An 11,549-nucleotide genomic window follows, 5' to 3' on the forward strand; every position below is an offset into this window, starting at 1 on the left:
GAGAGAGAGAGAGAGAGAGAGAGAGAGAGAGAGGAGAGAGAGAGATTCCTATTTAATATAGGGGAAAATGGAGGTTGCTAAGATCTATGGTTAGAATGACTATTCTAGCCATGATATTCGGGGGGGGGAGGGAATTCATGCTAGCTTTTTTGTGGCCCCTGGAACTGCAAATCTTAAGGCCACAGAGCGTGAACCCACTTAAATTTCAGGTTCAGTCCTACCCATAGTTTCAGACACCCCATTTTCCTAGAACACACCTACCGACAGGAGGGCTACGGATAAGTGATATGTATGCTGTGACACACTTCTTCCTGTTCCTGTTCGCCTGTGAGTTTTGTGCCCTTGGACACTGGTTCCCTCATCTACTCCACATCCAGCGTCTCCCTTGAGAGTGAGGCGCACCCATCCTTGCCTCCTAGGTCTTCTTTTCAGAGGTCATCTCGTCTTGACCCAAAACCCCTTTGTCAGGGCCCTTCTCATGGCAGATTTCACGTCCTGGTTCCTCAGAGTGTAGATGAAGGGGTTGAGGGTGGGCGTGACGATGCCATAGAAGAGAGCCATGATCTTGCCTCTGTCGTGAGCATAACTGGAGGGAGGCTGCACGTACATGCTGATGGCTGTGAAGTAGAAGAAGAAGGCCACAAGCAGATGAGAAGCACAGGTGTTGAAGGCTTTCCAGCGACTCTCTGCAGAGCAGATTTTCATCACAGCCTGAGCAATGAGCACATAAGTGCCCAGGATGAGGGCAAGGGGCACCAGGAGTATCAGAGCCCCCACGACATTAAGCTCAGCTTCATTCACTCGAGTGTCAGTGCAAGCCAGTTTCAAAAGGGCGGGGACTTCACAGAAGAAATGGTCTATCACCCTGCGTCCACACCTCGGGGCCACCACAGTGAGAGTGGACTGGACAAGGGAGTTTGTGAAACCACTTGCCCAGGTCCCAGAAACCATGTGGACACAGCGTCTCCGGTTCATGATGACTGGGTAGTGCAGGGGCTTGCAAATGGCAGCATAACGGTCAAAGGCCATGATGGCCAGGAGTATACACTCGGTGGATCCCAAGGCCAGAAAAATATAAAGCTGGGCAACACAGCCCCCGCGGCTGATGGTCTTTTCTGGTCCCCTCAAGTTGACAAGCATCTGTGGAACTGTGCATGTGGTATAGCAGAGGTCCAGCAGGGAGAGATTGGAGACAAAAAAATACATGGGACTGTTGAGCTGGGGGTCCAGGCGGGAAATTAAAATGATGGATAGATTTCCAAATAGGGCAAAGATGTAGGCCGCCAGAAAGATCATGAAGAGTGGTGTTTCCAGCCAGGGGCGGTCAGAAAATCCCAGCAGGATGAAATCATCCAGCGAGCTCTGATTATTGATCCACATTGTGGCCCTGATGAGCAAAATTCCACGTGAAACCTCGAAATATTCCTTGTTAGGGACCGGTTTGAATGATGAGAGGAAGCCACTGAAAAGTAGAAGCCAGAGATGCCAAGATAAAATGCTGGTTTGCTCTATGTGCACCTTTATCTCGGTGACAAAAAATGATGTTGCTTTCCTTTCTTCTGATTAAGGCGAAATGTTAAGTCAACATTCGCCCATGTCGCATTGAAGACAGCTGAGAAAGGAACAAAATCAGCATCAGCGATAAGACGGGAAGTATCACTTACCTACTGGATGTCTTCTGCTCAGCTATTCGCTACTTCTAGATTTGGACATCTTCTCTCCAAACAGTTTTAGTAGCATTGCCATCAAGTCTGTATGTTGCAGATGTTTACTAATTATAATGGAGCAGACTGACAAAAGCAGCGTTTGCCCAAAACAGGAGGAAGGAGACATAGCAGAAAGGGGGCTGCAGAGCCGTGCCTTCCTGCCAGCTTGTCCTGTCACACCAGCCGTGGCCGCAGTAGCGCAGGTCAGAGACTTGGTGACCAGCACCTGTGTGCCAGGACTCCGCATGCTCCCAGCTTGAGTGCTGCTGCTACTCAGATAATTAAACATAGAGGGAGAAAGTCAACGAAATAGTCATGCACATCTCACTCCTACATTCTAAGTTGTTTGTTTATATTTTATTATGTATTTGTATTAGTGCATGTTTGCAGCACATAATGATTACCTTCATCCTGGGGAGTTTGCACACGTCCATAACACATCTCTGTTCTTTTCTGTCTCCTTCCCCTATGCCACACAGAAGGATAAACGTGAGTCGTTTGTAGGTAAACGGGTGCACCTTGAGATCATAACGTTTAGTGAAATAAATCAAACACACAAGTTTAAATATCACATGGCTTTACTTATATGCAACAGTCAAATGTGCAGCAGACGGCCTCACAGCCTCGTAAAATAATGGCTAGAGCCATGTGGACATGCACAGAGATGCAGCCAAACTTCCTATTTAGCCTTGTGTTTGCGCTGGCGTGAAACATGGTTGGTATCCATCCTGCAAAGGTTATCTTGAGTACAAGAATGATCTTTTGATTTTCTGCTCTTCCTTCTTTATTGATCCTTCTGAATACTGCGCTGTGTTTCTCTTATAAAGTGTGGATACATGATGGGGAGATTTTTCCTTTTTGTAGTTCGACTGGTCTCCTGACTAGATTGATTATACTCTTTCAAATGTGAGTATGTGATTTGTAGAAATGAAAGCATGTGCAAAAGATGCTGAATATTCACTTCATAGCAACTAATTTGAATTTGATTTGAACTGGCAATAACAAAACTTCTCCTTTAGTGCTCTAATATATTAACTAGATTATTTCACCGTCGTCATTTTTCACCTTTGGCTCCAGTTTTGGTGACATTTCTTCACAATTTAACCCAGATTCATAATTTATTTTTCCATTCCAAACCCAATAGGTGAAAGCAAAAGTTATTGCCTATTTTATTCTTAAACATTTTCAAGATTTTTATTACTAATTCAAAAATCAGTACAAATAACCAACCAATGAATAGTTATTTTACCTAGGAAAAATAACAGGCTTTGAATATTGTATCTGGGTTTCTGACAACATTATATCTTGATTTCTTTAACTAGATAATGAGACGTAAAATATCTGCATAAAAAGCCCATAAAATATTCATGACAATTAGACATAATTTCCTTTGTAAATAGAGGGAAAAAATCTACACGATATGACTTATAATGCAAAGAGAAATAAGCAGAAGCATCAATATTAATAGGGACACTTGGATGATTAAAAACCGCTTAAGAATGATTCTAGAAATTTCCAGGTGCCCATGATCTTTGATACAAAGTGAAATTGATCACTTTCTTGAGTCTTTGTTTTGTAGATACTAACATTTATTATCTCTATAACGTCACTTCTCCTTCCAAACTTGTCCTAATTTCTTTCTTTTTCTATTACTCATCCTGGAACTAAGAATCTTTAGGAATATTGTCTTGAAATATGGTTTTGGATCATTTTATGCTACTGAAGAAATGGGACAGATATCATTGACAGTTAGTTAGAGGGTTATTATAAGAATACATAAAATTAATCTTCAGCAACTATTATATTTAGAAGACATTTGCTGTTTTGCAAGATTACTTTTATATGAACGCCCTTAACTAGCATTCAAGTAATTTCTTGTCAAATGAAATGCTAAACAATGTTGAAATGTCATCTTTGACCTAACTAGATTATTTTTGTGTTAAAATCTCTCTCAGGATCACATTGATTAATTGAAGTCAGGAAATCTTTTTCTATATCTGAAGAAAGTTGAGTTTCCTCGCCTGTTACAAAAGTTATTGTCAAATCATTTTTTACAATCTTTGTATTTTTTTGTATTATCTGAGTCCAAGCAGCCAATCGTTTGTTCTAATTATTAAATGTTTTTTAGTTTCTCAGATAAATTCGCACTTTTAGAGTAAAATGTACTTACATTCCTTATTTCAGAGAAGAAGTGAAGTTTTCTAAATAAAGGTACATAGTACGTCTACATATTTAAAACTTAGATATATGTATAAATATTAAAATTTATAGGCACACAGATAATACGAGTGATGATGAACATATGGCTCGTACACTCACAAAGTAGAGTGGAGAGGGGAAAATGGGTAAGAAAGAAAGAGAATGAGGTAGAAAGACAAATATACAAGGATAGCAATGTTCCATGGAATATGCAGAAGATACTTAGCCTGATAAGGATCCGTCATATATGTAAGTATGGAAAGAAGTAGAAGAAGAATATGAAGTACTTAAGGCTGTAATATTGCCTCAAGTGCGTGACTAGTTCAGTTTATTTGCTTGGGGAGGACTATGGGGTGTCCTTGCCTTTCTCACTGGATAAGAAAATTACAAGGATTGGTAGAGCTTCATTAACCTAAATAGAAATTAAAACTCATGCTGCTGAGCCCCAGGAGCGTGCTAACCTAGAGCTGGAGACAGAGGCACCAGCCCAGAGCGAGTGGCGCGTGCAGAAGCATGGGGAGCAGGGAGAAACGTCTGAGCTTGTGGCTGACGACGGTGTGGAGCTTGGTAGTCCTGCTGCCCTCTTCAACACCTGCTGAGTGGCACGTTGATGCTATGTGTCGAGAAGACGCTGCAGGACTGATAATTCGGCGTTCACGCCTCCTCTAATTCATTTTCAGATATTTGCTACGGATTTAATCCAGCCCTGCCTATTGGATTCACTTATTAGAAGTCATCATAGATTTAAACAACCTTTGGTTTGCTAGCGTGGTAGGCTATTTAGAGCTAAACAATTGATAACCCAAATCAGTATTTGTAATGCACATAACAGTTTCAGTCCGGACAAGTGGTAAAAGGCATAACTGAAACAGTTAAGCCAAAATTCCAAAGGTAAATGATATGGATAGTAACACGTGTGTTCTCACAGTACCCCTCCTGTTAAAACACTGCGTAACAAGGTTTGAACATATTAGAATGCTCACATCAAATATTCCATAAACCTAAATTTGACACAATTTTACACATGCATGTAACCCTCCTCCTAGGCATGTTTCATTGGTTCCTATAATGAGCACCTAAAGTAAGGATGATTTTTTTCTTTTATCTCGAGTGGTGCCTTTACGCACCAGAAGGTTACTGCACTTTCCCAATTTCATACAATCAGTAAATTCCAGAACTAAGACGTGACTAATTCGGCGCTTTGAATTTTATATCGCCCCTCTTTCCGAGATCAGACGAGACCGGGCGCGTTCAGGGTGGTACGGCCGTAGACTAGTGCCCCACTTTCGACAACCCCATGGTTCTCTTCTGAAACAAAACTCATGTGGCTTGTACAATAACCCTTTTAGTTGTCTAAAAATACATTTAGCTTATAGTTCTACTGATGAACAATCACATTAGCCCACCCTATGAATCCAGGATGAAGAATGACGGCTTTGATTTAGGCCGACCTTCCTCTCCAGATGGCCTCTGTGCTTGCCTGGTGCGGCACTGCAGGCTTGTGACGGACACTGTCCGGTGTCTCCCACCCGATGCACAGGCTGGTCTGTGCCTGGATTTCTGCTCAGCCCATAACCAAGCCCTCACTGACCCACTGGGAGGTCAGTCTTAACAACATCAAACCCAATCTATGGCCTTTGGTAAAATCCACACATCCACAGGGAGCTTTCCCAGGAGTCCCCACCTTATACCGTTTTCTCTCTCTTCTCTTTGAGCCTCTGAGATTCAGCATCATGAGAGCTGCTACCACCAACGAGTCCAGGAGAAAACAAAACAGAGGAACCAGAAGGGGAGAAGCCTCAGAAGCAATCACAAGCATGTTCCTAAGGGAATTCAAGCTTTGGGCAGGTGAGTTTGGAGAGTCACCTAAAGAGAGGTCAGATCAATTCCAATAAGACTCGATCTCAAGAGTTGTCAAGATGATTCTATACTATGGACTATGAAATAGGTAAAATGTCCCTTCATACCTGCTTATCGTTGGGGGGGGAAATAGCACAACTTTGTAAAGCTGTGAAAACACTTCTAAACTAGAAAATTGTCACGGTTTCTTCCACGGTGGCTCCTTATTCTAACTCTCTTACCTATATTTATTATATGACAGTTTATAACCATAGCAGACATGTTAATTCATTTGATAGGCATTGTCACTGCATAAACTAGGGGAATATATCTTTATTATTCTTAATTAGCTGATAATAACCCCAGAACTCAGAAAAATTACAGAATTTGACCAAGAAAGGTCACAGCCAGGAGCCCAGGAACTCAAAGCAATGTTTCTGGATCTGATCTACTTTTTGCTCCTCCTAGTTATTGATCAGAACTGATACAGACTCCTCAGACTCCTCAGAACTCACACATAATGTGTTTTGGCCCACAACATGAATTAATCCTTACTCCACATCTCTGAAGCACTAGACAAAGAATGATCATGAAACTACTGACTGTTTATAAATGTTTTACTTTTGGACAAATGAATCTAAATTTCAGATTTTATGTTTCTATATGACAAAGAGTCTACTTATTAAAACTCTTGGATTAATTTTATCTTGAATTATTATACAAAGCAAGATTTTGGAAAGGTTTTCATATGAGGTTTCAAAAATAAATCCAAAAGTGTGTGCAGATCGTCTGTGTCACAAAGGTGGAATTTTATACGTTTACATAACGGAACTCTTCAGTGAAATTAGGTTGTGCCCACTGACTTAAAAGCAGCAAAATTAATAAATAAGTCAAGTTCCTACCGTCAAATTAATTCCAAAATAATAGAAAGTTTAAATATGTAAGTGGGATAGTATATGGCATAATATACACACTCACTCAAAAGATATAAGATCACTAAAATTTCAGAAGCCTAAAATTATTGAGGGATTTGAAACATAAAAGTACAATATCTGAAGAAATATCATAAAGAAAGTGAAACACAAGAAATGTGACAAACTCCAAAACAATGTCATTTTAATTTGATCAACAGCAGAGTATGTAGAGGTTTAGGTAAAAATCCTCTGTCAAGTTCCATTTGACCCAGACATCCCTCTGCTGGGTATCTTTCCGAAAGAATTAAAGAAATCATACCACAGTGACATATGCGCACCCATGTTTATAGTGGCACAGTTTCTAATAGCTAAATCTTGGAAACAGCCCATTTGCCCGTCAGTTGGAAATTGGATAAAGAAGATGTGGTTTTTCTATAAAATGGAATACTACTCAGCCATAAAGAAGGAGAGATTAGATTCATTATAGGAAAATGGATCCACATTGAAGATATACTCCTAAGTGAAATAAATAAGTCACACATGTATAAATACTGAATAGTTTCTCTGGTATGAAAAGCTATAATAGTACATAAGATCGTAATGAGATAATTGTGTGAAATAGGAAGAAAAGGGCTAAAGGGTAGGGAAATTGGGAAGGGTAGGCGAAAAGTAATAAGGGAAAAGAAAAAATATGAGAAAATGGAAATAAAGTGTTTGTAAATGGGGCAGGGAGGAGAGGGTGAAGGGAGGTCGGGACAAGGGCAAAAAATGAGAACCAAGACCTGTCATGTAGCAGTGCAAGATCCCAATAATGAATGTAACTGTACTGTATCACTAAAATGTACCAATAAACTCAATTAAGGAAAAAGTCTGTCAAATATAATAAAAATGAGAAAAACTTATCTTTATTTATTCAATAAGTACACATTAAAATCACAAAGAATGCTATTTTTCTGACAAAACTGGCAAAAAAAATATATCTTCTTTTATTTTTATGGTGTTGGAAAGCTCCTTTGCTTTGGCCTTCCTGTGAAGAAACCTAGAATGGTGACTCACGTATAAAAATGAGCCTGCCCATGGACACAGCAGCTCCCTTTCTGGGCATTCACCTGGTGAAGATTTAGAGGTGGTGTACAGAGCTCTCCCGGACAGTGTGTAGGTCAGCAAGGAGCTGGACAACCAGGTGAACCAGTTCTGAAGTACAGTAACGATGGAAGTCCGTATCTACCGAATTGGAACCCTCTCCAGAATACTTTTTTTTTTTTTTTGGTACCGGGGATTGAACTCGGGTCCTTGGGCTTGCAAGGCTAAATCCCCGGCCCCATCTCCAGAATACACCTTGAAGAAGAAAAAATGCATGGTGGAGTTTGTCACAAAAGATGTCACCTACAAACCCAAACAAATGAACACATGAAAGATGCATTGATCAAAATACACTTGCTCACACACAGGCACCTCGTGTGTGCCGCCGCTTTATGTGTAGGTGACTTGGTGGGGCAGGGGGAATGAGAGATGAAGCAGCAGTCAGAGAGGGATTTGTGTGCTCCATAAATACCTTTAATGGGTGTGTTCATTATACTTCGTGGGGTTTTTCCAGTTTATAATTTTCAATTACTTTTATTGGTGTATTTTAAGTCTACCATATGGTGACATTCATCATTGGAAATCTGTACCTTCACATAATCTATACAGGTGCTTATTTTTCCCCATTCCCCTGCCCTCCCTCACGCACCTCCATTCCTCCCTCTGTGCAAAGACTCTGTTTCTTCGCTTTCTCCTATTAATTCCATTCCCTTCCTTCCTTTCCCCTACCCTGCTCATTGCCTTCTCCTTTACCTCCTTTCTTCCTATTTCATATACCTATTATACCTTTTAGTCCTTATTTACACTTTCAGTTTCTCACACCAGAGAAACTATTCAGTATTTATACATGTCTGTCCTATTTATTTCAGTGATTCACTTAAGTGTGTCACTGCGACGTTCATCCATTAGCTGGAAGTGTGTCTAATATCTCATTTGTATGGCTGAGTAGTAGTCCGTCTTACTTTTAAAAAGCCACATTTTCCTTATCCAGTCTTCAGTTGATGGGCAATTGGGCTGCTTCCAAGTTTTAGGTATTGTACATTGTGGTGCTATAAACATGGGTGCACATATATCACTGTGGTACGACTCTTTTAATTCTGTGAGGAAAATACCCAGCACAGGAATAGCTGGGTCAAATGAGACTTCCAATCCTGATTATTTGTGGTGTCTCTACCAGCATTTGATATTGGGTGATTTCATGATAGCAGCCATTCTTTCTGGGGTGAGGTAGGATCTGTGTTGTTTTCATTTGCATCTCTCGAATGACCAGTGATGTTGAACATTTTTTCAAATGTTTATCTGATATTTCTACTTCTTTGTCTGAGAAATGTCTGTTCCGTTCAGATGCACATTTTTGGATTGGGTCTTTAAATTTGGGAGATCTGATTTTTTTTTAATTCTTTGTATATTTTAGATAGTAGACCTTTGTCTGAGGAACAGCTAGTGCAAATTTTCCCACATTATGGGTTGTCTCTTCACACTGTTGGTAGTTTCTCTTGCTGCGCAGAGGCTTTTTAATAAGAAGAGATCCCACTTATTGATTGTTTGTGCTAGTTCATGTGCAACTGAGGTTATGTGTACAAAATCTTTTCCTACACCACTATCTTCAAGAGTTCTACCTAACCTCTCTCCTAGCCAGTTTAGAGTTTCTGCTTTAATATTTAGATCTTTAATCCATTTCCATTTTAGTTCAGTGCATGGTGAGCGAAACAGTTCTGGTTTTAATCTTTGGCAAGTTGAAAACCAGTTTATCCAGCACCATTTATTAAAGAGGCTTTGATTTGCACATGTTCCTACACTGAGGGTGTTTGTTTCCTTTGTCAAAGATGAGATGGATGAGTGTGTCTGTAGTTATTTCTGCCTTCTAATCTGTTGCACTGGTCCTCAGGTCTGTTGCTTTGCCAGGACCATGCTGTTGTATCACAGTAGCTTTGTAGTATAGTTTCAAATTGGGGATTGTGATACCTCCTACCTTGTCTTGGTGGTCTAGAATTGCTTTTGCTAATCTAGGTCTCTTCTTCCAAATGAATTTTTGGGTTCTTTTCTCAAGGTCCTTGAAGTATGTTGCTGGAATTTCATTTGGGATTGCATTGAATCAATATAGCAGTTTTACAAGTATGGCCATTTTCACTATGTTGAGTCTTCCTACCCAGGAGAAGGGATGTCTTTCCATTTGCTGATATCCTCTTCAATCTTTTTCCAGAGTGCTGTAGTTTTCAGAGTAGAGGTCTTTGATTTCTGTTAGGATGATTCCTAGGTATTCCAATTTTTTGGGTGCCATTGTGAAAGGAATAGTTTGCCTCATTTCTCTCTAAGTGAGTCTGTTTTTCATGTACAGAAAAGCTATTCATTTTTGTGAGCTGAGCTTGTATTCAGCTACTTTACTAAAGTTGGTTATTAAGTCTAGAAGACTTTTGGTGGAGTTCTTGGGGTCTTCCAGAAAGAGTATCATGTCATCTGCAGATAGTGACAAGTTGACTTCTTCATTTCCTATCTTTATTCCTTTTATCTCTTTCTTTTGTCTAATTGATGTCATTAATGTTTCAAAAATTATGCTGAATGGGGGTGGTGATAGTGGACATCCTTGTCTTGTTCCCAATTTTAGTGTGAAGTTTTTACTTCACAAGTAAAGTTTCACACTTGTTTCACACAAGTTTCACACTTGTTCCTCATTTTAGTGTGAAGTCTTTCAGTTTTTTACCATTTAGTATCACATTGGCTGTTGGTCTTTTCATAAATGGCTTTTATCAGATTGAGATAGAGACCATCCTATTCCAATTTTTGTAGGTTTTAAATCATGAATGTATGCTGGATTTTGTCAAATGCTTTTTCTGCATTTCTATTGAGATGCTCACATGGTTTTTATCCTTGGCTCTATTAATATAAGGTGTTACATTTATTGATTTGCACTTGTTGAACCATCACCGCATCCCTGGGATGAATGCCACTTGGTCAGGGTGTATGATCTTCTTGTTGATCTTCTTCATTCTGTTTGCCAGTATCTTATTAAGGATTTTTGCAACTATATTCATTAGTGAGATTGGCGTATGGTTCACTTTCTTGGTTGGGTCTCTCTCTGCTTTGGGGATCAAGGTGATGCTTCTTCCAGGAATTAATTCGGGAGTATAGCTTCCCATTCAATCTCACTGAAGAGTTTAAACAGTAGTTGCAGTGGTTCCTCTCTAAATAGCTTGTAAAAATCAGCAGTGAAGTTTTCAGGGCCTGTGCTTTTCCTAACTGGCAAATTTTTAATTACATTTTCAATTTCATTGATTGATATTGGATCATTTAGAATTTTTAGATAATATTCATTCAATTTTGGTAATTCATATGAATCTAGGAATCCGTCCATTTCTTCTGTATTTCCATCATAAGTGAGGTTCTCAAAGTTGGTATTGATGATCCTCTGGATTTCTGTTGGGTCCATTATAATTTTACTCTTTTCCTTCCTGATTGCATGGATTTGGGTCTTTTATTTATTTATTTATTTATTTATTTTCAGATTTCAAAGTTCTGTATTTTTCAAAATAAAGATCACACATTGTTTAGAGACAATCTGCACAAGAGTTACAAAAAATAGTTGCCCAGGCATAAGCATACACGGGTTTGTTAATTATACACATATGATTACAAGTGTGCTTGCAAAAAAGTTCATTGGAAATGTACACAAGGCTCTGGAAATGTACACCGTGTAGTGTTATAATTCTATATTCAAACAAGGAAAATTGACAATATGTTGCATTCACTTACAAGTAAATTTTCTTTCTTTTTTTTTTTTTTTTTTTTTTTTTTTTTTTTTCTATACTTT

At 39.2% G+C, this 11,549-nt stretch overlaps 1 protein-coding gene across 1 annotated transcript; it reads right to left on the minus strand.

The window, feature by feature from the left end:
* Positions 1–435: 435 nt before the first annotated feature.
* On the minus strand, positions 436–1,380 carry LOC104876371 (olfactory receptor 2B6). The gene has a single exon (XM_010644354.1). It carries the CDS (start codon positions 1,378–1,380, stop codon positions 436–438), a length of 945 nt encoding a protein of 314 aa, XP_010642656.1.
* Between the last annotated feature and the right edge of the window lie 10,169 nt (positions 1,381–11,549).

The sequence above is a fragment of the Fukomys damarensis genome, unplaced genomic scaffold, assembly GCF_012274545.1.
Source record: "Fukomys damarensis isolate Sample0158 unplaced genomic scaffold, DMR_v1.0_HiC HiC_scaffold_37, whole genome shotgun sequence".
In the NCBI taxonomy this organism is placed as follows: domain Eukaryota; kingdom Metazoa; phylum Chordata; class Mammalia; order Rodentia; family Bathyergidae; genus Fukomys; species Fukomys damarensis.